The 15920-nt window shown below is 42.3% G+C and overlaps 1 protein-coding gene across 5 annotated transcripts in view; it reads right to left on the bottom strand.

Moving 5' to 3' along the window:
• MKX (mohawk homeobox) overlaps window positions 1-15502 on the bottom strand; it is a 60281-nt gene extending 44779 nt beyond the window's left edge. For 2 of the 5 annotated variants that reach the window (XM_016160789.2, XM_016160790.2), the window contains exons 1-5: window positions 14447-15502; window positions 12865-13131; window positions 10917-11076; window positions 3252-3405; window positions 2480-2815 (exon numbers count right to left, since the gene is read on the bottom strand). In XM_016160789.2, coding sequence (XP_016016275.1) covers window positions 2480-2815; window positions 3252-3405; window positions 10917-11076; window positions 12865-13052 — 838 coding nt within the window. In that variant the 5' untranslated portion in view covers window positions 13053-13131; window positions 14447-15502. Of the gene's footprint in view, window positions 1-2479; window positions 2816-3251; window positions 3406-10916; window positions 11077-12864; window positions 13218-14446 lie in introns of those variants that run through there. The other 3 variants (XM_016160785.2, XM_016160788.2, XM_016160786.2) reach the window with 3 other exon arrangements.
• Window positions 15503-15920: the final 418 nt, after the last annotated feature.

Genomic DNA, 15920 nt, shown 5'->3' with positions numbered 1-15920 from the left:
AACTTTGAAAAGCATCAACTATACGGGCATGTTATTCCTGCTTTGATTTTTTTTTTTTTTTTTTTAGTTTGTCACCTCTGAAAAGAGCATGCATTTTCAGAAGACTCATTACGCTGGGTAAATTTCACAGACAATAACCTTGCTTTCATTGGACAGCATAAAAATATTTATAAGAAACTTTTTAAAGTAACAGATGTTCAATTACTTTACGTCATCAAAATTAATTTTCATTGTTTCTGAAAATCTTTCTTATTTCTCTCTATACATATTTGTATTGTCATAATTGTATTCAGTGTTCCCATACTTCTAAATTGTTTTTCACTTAACATTACATTATCAATACTTCTCATGGTGTTTCATAGTCAGTATTAGTATCATAAATAAAATTTTTGAGTTTTACGCTATCTTAATCTGGTTTGGGGTTTGAATAACATTTACATTTTTAAAAACTGAGATACTTCCCATATTTTTATATGTTTCAGAAAAATGTATAAAGCATAGGAATTAATTATTTCTTATAGTTTGAAAGAAAGCCAATGAATCTATCAAGTTGTTCTGGGAACTTAACTACTAAAAACTTTAATTTTTCCTGAATTAGTAGTGATTTAAAACGTTTCTCTTTATGAGTTTTTAATTTAAATTGTGTAGATAATACCAATTCATTTAATCTACACATTCACATGTAGTACATTGTCAACAATCGTGTATAGTATTCATCATAATTTTTAACAGTGTTTTTTTTGTTTAATGCCTATATATAAATTGCTTTACCTCCTTTCTCATTTCTAACTTTGTGTCAATTTTTGCTTATTCCTTTATGACTGCTTTCAAAGCATCAACTTTTGGTTTATTTATCTATTTTTCAGCTTTCCTTTATACCTTTCTTTTCTTTTTATTCTTCTTTCAATGCTTTGTACTTAAATGACTTGATTTATTTTCCTTTCTTTGGAAATTAGCATTCACAAAGCTCTAAATTACCACTAAGTTCTGTTCTGGTCACATTAGTTAGATGTTTGTACCTAGTTCTAAAATGTTTTGTCATTAGCTAATAGTTTTTTACTGCATCTGTTACTTCTTCCTAGATCCAGTTATTATTCACAAGCCTATTTTTGTATTTTGTACTGTTTGGAGTTGAAATTGGAGATGTAAACAAAAAAATAAGGTTGATTTAAGTCTTTAAAAATGCATTGAGATTATTTTTCTGAATCCTCAGAGGTAATATATCTTATGCACATTTGTAGACACTTGAAAATCAGATTTCTGGCTGAATAACGTGAAAGGTATACAAAACAGACTAAATTTATAAATTTCTTTATGAAGTCCTTTTAGTCACATATCAAACTCCTTGATATGCTAAGGACTACCTGTAGTGACATTTGTGTAGTATTTAGCATAGGGCCTAGCATATCATAACAGATCAATAAATAATTGGTGGCAGTGTGTGTAATAGTAACAGTAATAGTTCAGTAGTAGTTATATTAATATGTGTAATAATAACAGTAATAGTTTAGAAGTAATTATGTTAGTATGTGTAACAAATAAAAGAGTAATAGTAGTCTAGTTGCAGTACACTAGTATGTGTAATAAGAGAATAAGAGTGACAGTAGTTTAGTAGTAGTTAACGTGCTTCCTACCTCTTGTGCAGGCTCAGCTGCATTATTGATCTGGAGAAATATAGTGAACTGAGTGTTCTTGGCCTGGATTTTCTTATCTATGACATAACATAGCTGAACTAGATGCTTTCTGAAGTTATCTCCAGCTCTAACATTTCAAACTTCATTTGTTGACATTTTCAGGACCCCCACTCTACACTAAATGTAGGTCACATATATCCTTTGTTTTGAAACAATTTGCTTAAGCACTCTTCAGGAGCAAAGTTCTCTGGGAACTGAAGCCAAATATTATCAAACTCGCTATTCTATTTGAAAGTTTTGTACAAGTAAGAATCAATTCATTGATTCTTGAATAAAAGTAAAAATTTTAAAGCTGGTTATCAGCCCTACTTGTGCTTTCCAGGAATAAAAATAAAATTTCCAAAACAACTTAAGCCAGACCTAAACTGTTCCATCACAAAAGTCTTGGCTGCCATGCTAATTTGTATTCATTTTCCACCATTATTAGCAATTAAAGAATGTAATAGAAAAGATGGAATATAAACTATTTGCAGGGCTAGCAATGGAATCCTAGACATTCTTCCATTAAAAGTTATTCACAAAGGCCAATATATATCTCCTCTAAGAATGTTTATTATTAAGATTAAAAATTATTATTAAGAGTGAAAATTTCCCATCATCTACTAACAAGCATATCTAGTAATTAAAAACAAAACAAACAAAACCTTTAAAACCTAATTAAGTGCAATATGTAAATAATCTGATGCAAAAGCAATAAAAATTATGCCTTTATAGCTGTCGAAATAAACCCTTCTGCTGCAGTTTTAATGGTTTTAAATAAGGTATCACAAAAAACACAGACTTACCTGGGCGATAGACAAAGTTGCCTTCGGTTTCTGATGACGAGGGAGACACTAATTCTTCCTCAAATTCATTGGAGCTAAAAGAGCCTGAATGGTTTCTTTGCCTTGTCTTTCCCATCATGACAGCATTTGTGGCCATGACATGTCTCAAAGAGTCGTTAAGGTAACGGTTCAATAAGCTGCTCTTGTATTTTGGGGGTGACACGTAGTCCTCATTGGCCCGTGACTCTGGCCTCACTCCAGCTTTTATGGCTGAGCTCTCACTTTTAATCACAGGATGGTGAACTGGATTATTATAGCCCCCTTCATTCATGTGGTTTCTTGGAGGGTTTTCTCCATCTAAGGGGGAAAAAAATATCACCAGGTAGTACTTGCATACACTTTTCCCCAGCCACCCAACTGCTATATTTAATCATTAAACATACATGCAAAGCAAGAATATTTAAAGTGTATAAAATTATCCTTGATATTCAAGATTAATTTTTTAGGCAAAGGAAAGGAGGACTGTACATAAGTTCTCCCTACGGTATTTTAATTTTAATGAATTTCATAGAAAATGTTATTCTGACACACAATAAATCTATAAACAAGAGGAAACAGCCATAATTCTGTTGGTCATTTATAGTACTGTAAAAGCAAAGTTACCTCATGCAATAAAAAAGAACCGTTATGGCACCATCATGTTTTGTGGGATTGACCTTAAAAATAGCAGTTGAGGTGAACTTCTCCTTACAGAGGCAAAAGCCAAGAAAGCAAAATAAAAATATGAACAAACCTTCAGAACACGAATCATCACTGCTTACACTAAGCCGCTCAGCATTTCCTTGGACATACTTGTTATACAACTTTATTCTTAAAGCCCAGCTTAAATCTGGCTGTCGAACGGTATTCTTAAGCCGACGTCTTGCGTTAGCAAACCAGTTCGATACCTACAACAGTATTATTTTTCAATTAACAAAACATAGAAAATTATCCATCATTCGTTTACTTTCCCATGCAATTACTTTCAGTATCTTTAATCATTGAATATTCCCAGGACATAACAGTATTGGACATCATTCCATTCTTTCATTCATTCATTCATTCATTTGACAAACATGCCGAGCACTTACTAAAGAAATCGAGTACTTATTGTATTCTGGAAATGAAAATAAATAAATAAAGAGACCTTGCCATCAAATTTTCAGTCTAATGAGAGAGGTAGGAGAGTATACAAATAACTCTAATATAGGAAAGAAGGTGAAGAATGGATTAAGAGGCATTAAAATTAAACCATATAGGAGTCCAAAAGAAGGTGGAGTTACTTTTACATGTGACTCAAGACTTCATGAGAAATTTAAGGTAGGCTTTGGAGGAATATGTCAGGTATAATGGAGAGGGAAGTGTGTCCCCAATAAAGAGAACACTGGAACAAATATAACTCATATTCTAGAGACATTGTGGTGTTTAAGGAAGAGGGGAAAGTGAAAGATGACCTTGAGTCATTAAACTTGTGTAACCAAGAAAAGGATCGTGCCTTCTTGAGAAAGAAAGGAGAACTGTTTAAGGGTGAAATGATGTGTTTGGTTTAGGGAATGTTTAGTTTGAGGCACCAGAAAAGCATACAGAAAGTATAAAAATGGTACCTGACACTTAAGGGAGAGGATTAAGAGCAGATTTGGGTCAAATGCACAGAAGGGATAGCTGAAGTTGTGAGAGTAAGCAAAATGAAAAGATGGTCAGGAACCAATCCCTGGAAGCCTTCACTAATTAAGAAGGTAGGGCTATAAAAGAGGAGATGGCAAAACAATCAGAGACAGAGCAATCAGACAAGTTGAGGGGGGAAAAGGCCAAATAACACCTAACTTTAGCCTGAAAGTCAAGAGCTCCCAAAGAAATGAACACTGCAAAACAAAGTTACTTCCAATGGTTTTATAAGGTGCTTTTGGACTTCTAGAGGCTAACATGGTACTTGAGGTTTCTTTTAAAATATCAGGCTATCATCAGAATATATACACCAAAAACCTGAGGGGCTGATATTTGCCTTTAAAAGAATGAAATGTGGAAAGAGAATTATAACTTCCTACCAATTCGTTCCAGAACATGACCCCACATTACCATAATGGTTAGTGTGGCAATGCTTGCACTGGAAGTTACTTTTTTTTAGATTTAAACTATAAAGACACAATTTTTGTACATCGCTCAAGCTCTAATTGTTGAATGGACCTGTGATGATTTCTACTTTTTTTAAAAAAAACAAAGCTACAATTTTTTTCTCTTTATCACCGTGGCGATTTTTTCCAGTTTATATATATAGATATATATATATATCTATATCTATCTATCTATCTATATATATATATATATATATAGCTGCTCCTTAGATGTACTTGTTATACAACTTTATATATCTATATGTATGTATATATATATACATGCACAAAATATATCATATGTAATATATACATATTCAATATTACCTCCTTTGTGTCTTAGCAATGATAATCACTCTTTTAAACTTACGTACAATGAGGTAATAACTCACCATGGCATTTCAGAAGTCTAAGTCTTCATCAACCCCTCTTCCTGTCAAGCTGTGCTACTATTCTATGATTTAGTCTGACTTCAAGTTCTCAGTCTTTCTAATCTCTACAGACAGACAACTGCTGGGACTTCTCGTTCAACAAATATGTATCTCTTATATATAAAGCTCTTGTGCTTTAGCCATGATGCTAAGTGTTCAGAATGGATAAACTTTGTCCCCTGCACACACAGAAGGAGCAGCGGTGAAGAACTATACATGCTTAACTGTGATACAAGGGTTATTGCTATGGAAACACAAAATGCCTGGCCCATTTATTCACTACATTTCTCAAACCTCTTTCTAGTCTCCAAGTCATGGCCAAAATATTTGTCCAAGACCTTTTTACTGCCTACTAGGAATTTTAGAACATTCTTTTTTTAAACTTCCATTCCACTTGAATGGATCTTAAGGACTATTATCAAATTCAAGTTGATGTACCATTATAATTTAATCACTTAACATCTTCAAATCCCCATGGATGTGGGAGACCTGATTTACTGTTCTGAATTTGCCAAAAACATACTGTGTGAATAGAGATAAGTCATTCGCTTTTCTGAACTTCAAATCCTTCATCTATAAAATGCATTAGATGGTTCCTAACATCCTTGTCAACTCTAAAAACTAATATCTGTGAATACAGCCCACACACTCCTACAACAGTGATAATTCCCTTTATCGTTGGTGCCAACCTACCTTCTGCTCTCAACCACTACTCTCTCTAGTGATGAAATATGTGTGTTTATGTCCTTCTCTGTCCCTTCACACATGCAGGACACACTGCAACCTCCTCTATGCCCATGTCACATATTTATTAAAATCCAACTCCAAAACTTTTGTTACTTTCTTTACTAAACATTCTATAATTCAGACAAACCTTAAATCTTAGCTAACCCTAGTTTTTAACTAACCTTAAATCCTAACACAACTATCACATAGTACGGTGTAAAATCCAATTTTTATAAAACTTTATATTTTTATTAAAGTGCAATAGCCTTCTAATTTCAAAAAAAATCATATAATATAATTCTAACATAGAAAATTGGGGACCTTTAAATGTCACAAGGGAGTTAACTAGATTTTTCGTATATAGGGGTTGTATCCATTTTTTATGTTTTATACAGCCATAGTATATTAATTACATATTAGGAAACTTTCAAGAAAGGATTGCTGATATCTAATATAGGCTGTTTCTAAACTGATTTCATAAGTTTGATGGGTACCCAATATGCTAATATATTTATTCTGAAAGTATTTTATTACCAGAAATGTACAATACAGCCTAAGGGCTGGATATAACCTAAGATGTTTAATATCTACTTGCATTAAGTCATGAAAACACCATGACTTAATTGGCTAACAAATCTGAAAAAATGTTCTTTTGCAATTTTTTTCCTGAGGAATTAATACAAACTCCATCAGTTTCGCCAAAGGTAAAAATATCAGCTCAAGTTTTCTACCTTTAACTCACTATGGATTCCTTCGGGTTATAATACAAATTCTCCTTAAGTCCTATTTTATATGAAACAGGCCTCCTTACCAAGGGTCAGTTCTGGAACAGCATTTTAATGTCAAACTCAGAGCTTTAAAAACACCGTACTTTATAGTGAATGCTTGGAGATCCAAATATCTAGAAGCTGAAAGGAAAATGAAGTAATTTTCATCCCACTCTGATAGAGGTGTTTACATTCATCATATTGACCAAGCAATCATTACAGTAAACCCAAAGGGATATGCTGGCATCTGTCCACCTGAGAACATACAGAATTAACAAACTTATTCTGGGTTACTCAAGTGAAATATTGAGCACCTCGTTTCCACGCCACGTTGTATGGCACTTGTAATAACATAGAAGGACCTTTCTGAGATTTTGTTGAATATTTAACAGTTGCCATAGTCCTTGCAGTTATTAACTACATACATCTCTCAGCAGAAGCACTCATACCAAGCAAAAACAGAGCTATGTCAACATAGGAGGAAAAATCTTGCTACATAGCAGTTTTAACCAAGTGGTGCATGGACATATCCTAAAAATTTGAAAATTCTGCTGTAAGAGGAGGAAGCATTAACATCCAATCATTAAAATGCAGTCTGTATTGTGATAAAAGAAACCATCCCAAGGAGATATTTCACTCTTATAATCCAGAAAAATTACAAATATATTTATATATATACATAAACAGTGGAAAATATTCAAACCTGAAACAGCCTCTGCCCTTTTAAAAACTCTCCAAAGGCAATTATTCCTTGGTAAGATCCATTTCTTACAATAATACAAAACCCCAATTGTATACTGCTTTATATTATTCCATAATAAAACTTTACATTTTGAGAGCGCAGAGTATATTTTTATAATGTTTGCATAATAGTCTGCCATAGGAACCAAGCACAGTGGAAAATTTTGGTTGATTAGAGTCGAAACTGTACACACACATGCGCGCGTGCGCGCACACACACACACACACACACACACACGACTCATCTCCCTGTTAAATTTATAAAAATGCTCATATCTCATTAGGAAGTAAGATGACAGATTAATAATGCAGATGAGAGTCAAACATAGTTATAACACATGAAGACAAGTTGCCAAGTTTAGTGAGTAAAAAAACCCAAAAATTGTGTAAATATTCTTTCTGCTTCATTTTTCAGGGATAAAGTAGGTGCTGATTTGTATCCTTAGGACTTCTATTTATCAGAAAAAGTACATTTCGTGCTCCTAAAGATATTTCTTCCACTCAAGTTTCAGCTTTTTGTTTCTAGTCTTAATGCAGATTGCTGACCAGGTTTTACACCCCTCATTATCAATTTAAAAGCTACAAAATAAGGCAAAGTACTTCTTAGGAAAGTTTGACACATAACCAAAAGAAAAATGTTAAATGTAAAAGAAGTGATCAAAGTATAAGATAGTCTCGTAGTTTAGGAATAAGAGTTATGCCAACAGCTTATTCATATAAATTATGAGAAACAGAGATAAGAGGTTTCACAATAAATTAGAAATAGGAGTTTGGAACCAGAAATAAGGGAACACTCCATATTTGCTATGGACGTAAAAATATAACATATTTTCAGATATACTAAAATGCTAAAATTAATTATACCCTTGCTTGTTCTGTAGAACCATTATATAGCATTAAAGATAACGAGCTGCTCTTTGTGTATTCCTTACAATGGGATGGATTTAAAAACTATCTTATCTTTGTCAGATTTCAAGACATTCTCTAGTTTTCAGAAAAGTGTTTTGGAAAGCACGTGGTGATTAAAATGGCATTTTCCTGTTAGAACCTATTTACTCAACCATCATGAAGAGATAGTTTACTATATAGAAAGTGCTGTGCTGCGGTGGTATGGGGGTATGAAGATAGGACGTGATTACTATTCCACAGGAGAAATTTATTCAGTGGGAGAACTCTGTTTAAACAGGGGTCTAATTTGCAGGGTTTAAAAAGCTTTATTCAGATCACAACTTTATATTTTCTCCCACAATACGTTTATATAATGTGTTTGGTTTCCCATAGAGTCAGAATTTGCTTTGAGTGTTCAATGTATATCTAACTTTTACAGCCCCCCATATATATAAACATATAAGTGGGGACATAGATACATATGTGTATTCACATATGTATATACACATATTTCTCACATAGATATCCCTTATGCTTAATTGAAAATAACTGAACCTAATTTGATTATATATACGGTCTCTTGGTTGTACTATACATTTTGATTTTTTTCCCATTTATCACTTTAAAGTTTCAGAAACCAACTTCATTTACTATAAAATCTGGAAATCATTAAATAAGTGTCACTTATTATTATAAATAATTATCTTTGTCCTATTTGAAAATGACAGAATTTTGTGCATTTTCATTTTTTGAGGACTAGTATAAGAGAAAGAAAATGTAAAAAGAAAATTTTTTGTTTCATCAATGAAAACTTCATGTAAATTAGAAAAACGTAATGGCCTTACCGAGATCTTAAGGTGAAAAATAATTCTTTGTATTTGCACTATCATTACAGGTAGAAAATAATTAGTTTCTGTATCAAAACTACTTATATTACATCTCAACAAAACTACCACAAATGTCTCTGCTAATAATAAATGTTACTTTTTATAATTAAAAAATATTCTATATCATAAGTAGTTTTGGCTTTTATATGAAAGAATGGCAAGCATTAAATATGGAACTATATAATCGACTTAAATAATATAATGTTTTATTGCCAACATCATTGTGAAATATTGAAATAGCTCTAAAATTAAGTGTATTTTCAAAATAAATAGCATACCTGTTTAAAATGAAATTTAAACATATGCGTTTATTTTCATAAGTCAAGTTTTTCTGACTGGAATAATTTATTTAGAAACAACTTTTGTAAATCACTGAAAGTTACAGTTTTATGTTAAACAGATATTAAGCCAAGACCACTAAATTAATTTTCCCCTCTAGTGCTGCAGCAAATCACTATTAATACCATTGCTTGTTAATATGAAGCAAAACAGATGTTTTTCTCTACACTTGTATTCTGAAAATAGAGAAATGCATATTATAGTTTTTATATTCCTGAATACAAGTCAACTTTCATGCTTTGTTAAACTTTCCAGTAATTCCTAAACGACAATCTTAAATACTTTGGAAAGCGATTTTTATATTATCTAAGAGTTCAAGTTTATTTTTTATTTTGGGGTTCTCCCTTTTATAAAGTTAATGAAATGACCAGAATTTCACAAGTATATTGATGTGCTACTATAATGTCTGAACTTCTCAGCTCATTAGGTCCTTCTCTTCTTTCTGAATACATGTGTTCTGTCTGTATATATAAAAGTTTGTGTCACCATATTTATTAAACTGTGGTGTATTCGATCTGGAATTATATTACATTTCCAGGTCTACCTCTAACCTTACTTAGCCTCCACATATCTTGGTTACATCATCTGTAAAATGCTGACAATAATTTCTGTATATCACAATATTTTTGTGAATATCAAATAAGATTATGTAGAGAGAAACCTAGTCAAGTGTAATGCTCTTTAGAGAAGAAACAAACTTGCACCATCTCCCTACACAAGTAACCCAACCATTTCAAATCTGCTGCTTAATCCCGAAGAAAATACCACCAGGGAATTTTTGTGGATTCTAGCTAATGCCTAGGTTGCTTCTTAAAAAAAAAAATTAAAAAAATTAAAATAAATTTAAAAATCCAAACCCATTTCTAGCCCATTCAACCTACCTCCTTTTTTTTTTTTTTTTTGTCTGTAAAGGCAATTTTGAAAGTTATTCCATACTCAACCTTTAATATGGGGTCCTAATGTATGCTGTCTTTCTGCATGGTTCTCAAAGTGTAGTCCAGGGCCAGCAACTTCAGCATCACCCCTAGAACTTGTTAGAAATGCAAATCATGGGACCCACTGCAAACCTACTACTGAAGCAGAAACTCTGGGGTGGGGCCCAGCAATTTGTGTTTTCACGAGTCCTCCAGGCAATTCTGATGCACATTCCAGTTTGAAAATCACTGCAGGTACTCCCATCTGTGTCCATCTATATAAGGTCCACGAGTCTGGAGTCCCAGACATCTTCACATAACTCTGCTTTTGACTTTTCACCGCCCTCTCTTATAGAACACCACGCGATCCCTTCTGGATTGAGCATAAACTCTGAACTGATCAATAGGATTGAGAGGAAACTCCTCCCAGAACACACCTCTGTCTCAGTGCCAACCCCTCATCATCCTCAGCATCAGAGTCAAAGCATCCAGCGCCCTTTCTCTGCTCCAGCCTTCCCAAGGGCCAGGCGCCAGGGGGAGATGCGCGCAAAAACTAAGTGTGCCCGCTCCTCACCCTTTTTGCCAGGAGATGGATCAGGGGTGGCTCCCCATTACCTGCACTAGAGTCATCTGCGAGCCGAGAGCCAAGAGTATCTTCTCTGTCTTGGTGGGGTATGGGTTGTCGCGGTGCTTGTAAAGCCACTGCTTGAGGGGCCGCGCCATGTCTTGCAGGGCCTGCCGCTTGTGCCTCACCTTCCCGCCGTTCTGCCGGGCTCTGGGACACAGTGGGAGGAAGAGGCCCTGGTGAGCCGCACAGTCTGGGCGCAGCTCGCCGGCATCCCCCACACGGGGAAGCATTTCAGCAGCTGCCAAACTCCCGCCAGGCACCCCAGGTCACTCAGCCCCGCTGCGCACCGGCCCCGCACGCCACGAGGTTGGGGCGGGGGAGCCACACAATTTCTGAGTGGGGATATCCGTTTATCAGCATCTCTCTTTAAAATGGTCTGGTTGTTGCAGGGGGGCTCATGTGGCAGTGAAGAACCTTATGTTTATCTTGAAAAGGGGGAAATCTTGAAGTCAGTAACCCGAGGTTAGAGGTTTAGGTGACGATGGTTAAGTGATTTGAAGGAAACGTTATTCAAACTACAGCTCTGTGTATCAGGGCTGTCACCCTTCCCTCTCTCGCCTGCACTGCGCCCTCCTCGAGTGGCCCTGGCCTCGCGGGCTGCATGGAGGTCGCTGCCAGCTCTTGAATGCTCTTTTCAGAGAATTCAAGCCTGCGTCTCGGGCCTTCCTGTTGTCTGTAGTCAAAAGAAAGGTCGCCCACTGGACGGCTTAAGTAAAGCAAGGAATGACGGCCACCCCGCTACCCTCGTTCTCTTCAAGATCGCTCCAGTTTCCTTTGTTACTCTGGGGAAGGGAGACACTTTCCAATGGAAGGGTTCGTGGAGGAAGGATGTCGAACCTAACACACACTCTAGGGGTCTTTTCCCGATGAGAGTTAAAAAGTCTAGAAAGCTCTGTCCCATCAACTAAAGTAAAAAGATCTCTGGAAAAGCATATTTCAAAGAAGAGGCAAGCAGCCTGGAGCTCAACGTTGGGCGCTGCGCTCCCAGGCGGCTCCGGGAGGTGTCGCCGCGCGGCCGCCTGCGCTCACCGCCACTCCCGGAGGCTCGCGCGCCTGCGCCGAAGCCTCGGGGCCTTTGCCTCTTTAAACACTTTGAAATGCAATTCCATCCAAACGCACTGGTAGTAACGTTTTGACGAAACCTAATCTCTATTTTACTAACCAGCAGCGCGGCAGAACAAGCAGCTGATGCAATCTTTCAGGTGGAGACGGCCAGGGCGGCCGCCCCTCCCCAACCCGGCGCTCCAGGAGCCACCAGGAGGTGGCCTGGCTAGAGACCGCCGTCCACGCGTCTGCAGTCCACCCGCGAGCTCTCTCTCCCGTCCCCCGGCCCCACCCCCAGCAGCCCCTCACCCTGCTAAACCGAAATCCGGTAGGCCCGCATCCTCCCATTTCCGTGCGCATCTATGACGCCTTGCGAAAAGTCGACCTTCCTAACACCTTGGCGAAGGCAAGGAGAGCCGCGAGGCGGTAGAGAGGCCCTGCCGTGACAGGAGAGGGGAAGCCCACAGGGCTGGCTTGACTTAGGAAGCCGCGACTGCTTGGCCCTGCCATGTTTCTATGCTTCCAGCTCAGTCCTTTCTACCTGGCGTTCAGCCGCGCGTTTGCACCGTGGTCGGGAGAGGGACAGGTAACCCACTACCCTGAGGTCCAGGTATGGAAGGACTGCGGGGGCAGTCCCAGGTGTCCTCAGTTTCCAATAAACGTCTTTTGAGATGTCTTGACGAATGAACCCTCCAACCCCTTATTTTGAGAAACCACAACCTTAAAATGAGAATGTGCAAAAAAAAAAACCGGGATGCGGAGACCTGCCCTCCGGGAAAACTCTGCGCCCCTAACCCGCCGGCCCCAGTTGACACTCGCACGGCTGCGCCGCTCATTGCCCCAACCCCTCTGGGATGCGGGGGGGCAGGGGTCCCGGGAAGGTGCGCATACCCGGTCCTCCGGTGTCTCAGGCTGAGGTTGTCCTTGAGGGGCGGGCCGTCTGGAATGCCCATCTCGGGGCGAACGTGGGGACTGTCCAGGACGCCACCATAGGGCCGGCCGCCCCGCTCCCGCTCCGGAGCGCCGCGGTCCTCAAAAAGCACGGCGCCGCCGAGCTTGTCGAAGACAATGGTGTTCATGGTGCGGGCTGGGAGGGGCGCCCGGCGCGGCCGCAGTGCCTCGGAGCGGGGCCGCCGGGAGCTCCGCAGGGCTCGGGTTCTAGGAGATGAAGGTGCATTACGTTACTAGCTGAGAGCGCTCACACCCTGAGCGATTCGAGTCCCGAACTTGGCCGAAGCGCAGGGACTGCGGAGTCTAGGGGAGGAGCGGCACTGCCCCACCTGATCCAAGGGACCCACGCCTCTCTGTACCTGGCTACGCCGCTGCCCACCCACCCCCCACCCTGCACACTCCGAGCACAGGTCCCTACCCTCCCCCTTATCACGGCAATCGGGCCCCCAGGGCACTTCAGTCAGAAAAGGTGTGCCAGCGGAGGCAAAGAAAACTAATTTCTTAAATGAGCCTTCTTGCTTGAGTTTTAGTCTGGACGAAGCACACTCCGGATAACGGGGCGGGATCGGCGCTGGGTCCCGTGTTTTAAGTCACAACTGGACTATATTTAGGGTAACAGGAACGACCGCATCCGCAAGCTCCAATTAATGAGTCCCAGGCCGCACGGGGATTTCGGGGATTTTCATGTTCTCTAGATTCTGGACGGCTTGGCCGAACCGCCCCCCGCCCCCCGCCCCCTGCGTCATTATTCAGGCTGAGGTCCCCGCGGGTGGGAGTTGAGGGCAGCAGGGCAAGTAGGCAGACTCTAGAGCTAGTAAGTTAACTGGCGTCAGGGGCAGATGCACCATATACTCCCTCTTCCCCCAGGTCTTCCTACCATCCCCCAGACCGCTCTGGGACGCGCAGGGTCCCGGCAGGTCAAAGGCGCGGGACCCCGGAAGCCCGCTGTCAGTGTGGTCCTCTTCTGTAGCGCGGGTGTGAGACTCTGACTCTGAGCCTTTCCACACCCGCCCCTTTCTGGGGTCTTGGGGGAACCGTTTCAGTGGCTGCAAGCGTGTTAGGAGCGGAAGGCATCGTGGTCCGCGCACCGTCCGGCCTGCTGCTGCCACAGTCAGAAAAAGCCTGCAGCTCACCTCCCGTGTGGTGTCGGCAGGGAGCCTCTGCCCGCCGCGCGCAGGCGTCAGGGGCAAGTCCGCGCCGCCGCCTAGCAGCCGAGTGACCGCCCCGAGGCGCGCGGCCGCCTCAGCCCGCCCCATCTCCCCGCCTCGCCACTCCGGGCAGCTGGCTTTCCTTTCGAGCCACCTCGGCTTCCCTGCCAGCGCCCCTCACTCCGCCCCTCCGCTGCGTGGGCTGTCACCCCCCACCCAAGCACAGATCCTCTGCCCCACCGAGCGCCCACTCCGCCAACGCCCCCGCCCCGCCCTCCGGCCACCACAGCCGCCGCCACGCGTGACATTTAGGGCTGTGACCACAGCGATTAATCGAGGTTCCCGTCAGTATTCGTGGGGAGGAGATGTCAGACCTCTGCTGGCGGCCCGCGTCCCATAAGAATGTGTCCTCCCGCGCAGACAGGTACGTGTATGGGGTGTAGACACATACAACCTTGGCGATATGTGTGAAAGCAAATTTCCGTGCTCGCAGCCGGGTTCGAAGGTCAGGACTCCCCTTGTTTTTTTTTTTTTTTAAATCCGTGGGCTTATTGCTTTGAGTTCACACTGCTGTTTGTAAAACATACTCCATTGCAGCCCCGCGTCTCCCTCCGCCCCAGCCCTGTCCTCCTCTATGCAACGGCGTGTTTCTCAACGAATCCGTCCCGAAGTATGGCAGAGCGGGCCCTTCCCCGGCTGCCCCCAGCGCGCACAGAAATGACAACCACAAACACCCGGCGCGGTCGGGTCCGAAGGCAGCAGGCGCGGTGGGTGGGAGTGTGAGGCAAAGGTCCGAGAGCTGGGTGCTGACGCAAGGGGTCCCGAGGGCGTGCGCACCGCCGCTCCTAAGCTTCTCTGGGAGCCCATACGCGGTCCCCCACGCCTCTCCTCGGCTCCTGTGCTCCCCACTTACCCCGATTTACTCCAAATTGTCACTTAGGGAGCTTCCTCCGGGCGGAACTGCCCCGCCCCACGCCCGCGAACAATTTTAAGGCAAAGGAGGCGCGGTCAGGTGGGGGCTCCCGGGCTCCTAGCAGACCCTCCCGCCAGCCTTGGCCGCCAAAGGCGGTGGGGGAAAGGGCGGGGGGTGCCGAGGAGCCTGGGGCCAGATGGAACCTCCCATCCCGCGGCCCCGGGCGGGGACTCAGCGACCCGAGGGTTGTACCTGGGACGGTGGGACCGGCGGCCGGCGACAGGGCGGATGGCTCTCCCGCGTCGAGGCTAGGCGCACTCCCATCCCCGCCGCATGTTCTCCGCGCGGGCTCCAGCGCGCTCACCGCCTCCACCGCCGTCGTCTCGGCTTTATTTACCCAGACGGGCGCGCGCGGCCCGGGAACAGGAATACCGAGGCCTTCTCATGTTTCCTGACTGCCTGGCCCAGCCGGCGAACATCCTGCGGGCGCGGTATCCACGTTCCCGGGCCGGCGAGAGGAAGCCTCTGCGCCCGCCCGGCCGCGGGTACTTCAGTTAACCCTCGCAGTGGAGCAGCCGCTGCAGGCGCCGCTGGGGAGCCCCCGGCCCGCTGCGTCTTCTCAGCGGGGCCCGGCTCCCAGCCCTGCCGCGCCAGCCTCGCAAGGAGCGGAGCAAAGAAGACTACTACCTTCGCACTTAGGGAAGAAATTGGAGAAGCCTCAAGTAGCGCTGGGCTCGGGCTCTTTGATCTGAAAGGCTGCAGTGCAAATCCCGTGTCTTAGCTGGCCTGAGTGTCGGAAATTTCACGAGTGGCTGGCCGGGAGAGACCACTACGGCGCGCCCTTAATTTTCCTCGCGGTTAGCTGGAGTCAAGTTAGAGTTTGGGTTTGCGCCTATAACGCGAGAGCCTTTTGCGGGAGGCGCTATTCTGGTGTC

This window comes from Rousettus aegyptiacus, unplaced genomic scaffold (assembly GCF_014176215.1).
Source record: "Rousettus aegyptiacus isolate mRouAeg1 unplaced genomic scaffold, mRouAeg1.p scaffold_m13_p_10, whole genome shotgun sequence".
Taxonomy (NCBI): Eukaryota; Metazoa; Chordata; class Mammalia; order Chiroptera; family Pteropodidae; genus Rousettus; species Rousettus aegyptiacus.
The sequence above is the reverse complement of the archived record's forward strand: the minus strand, read 5'-3'. Positions and strand labels throughout refer to the sequence as shown.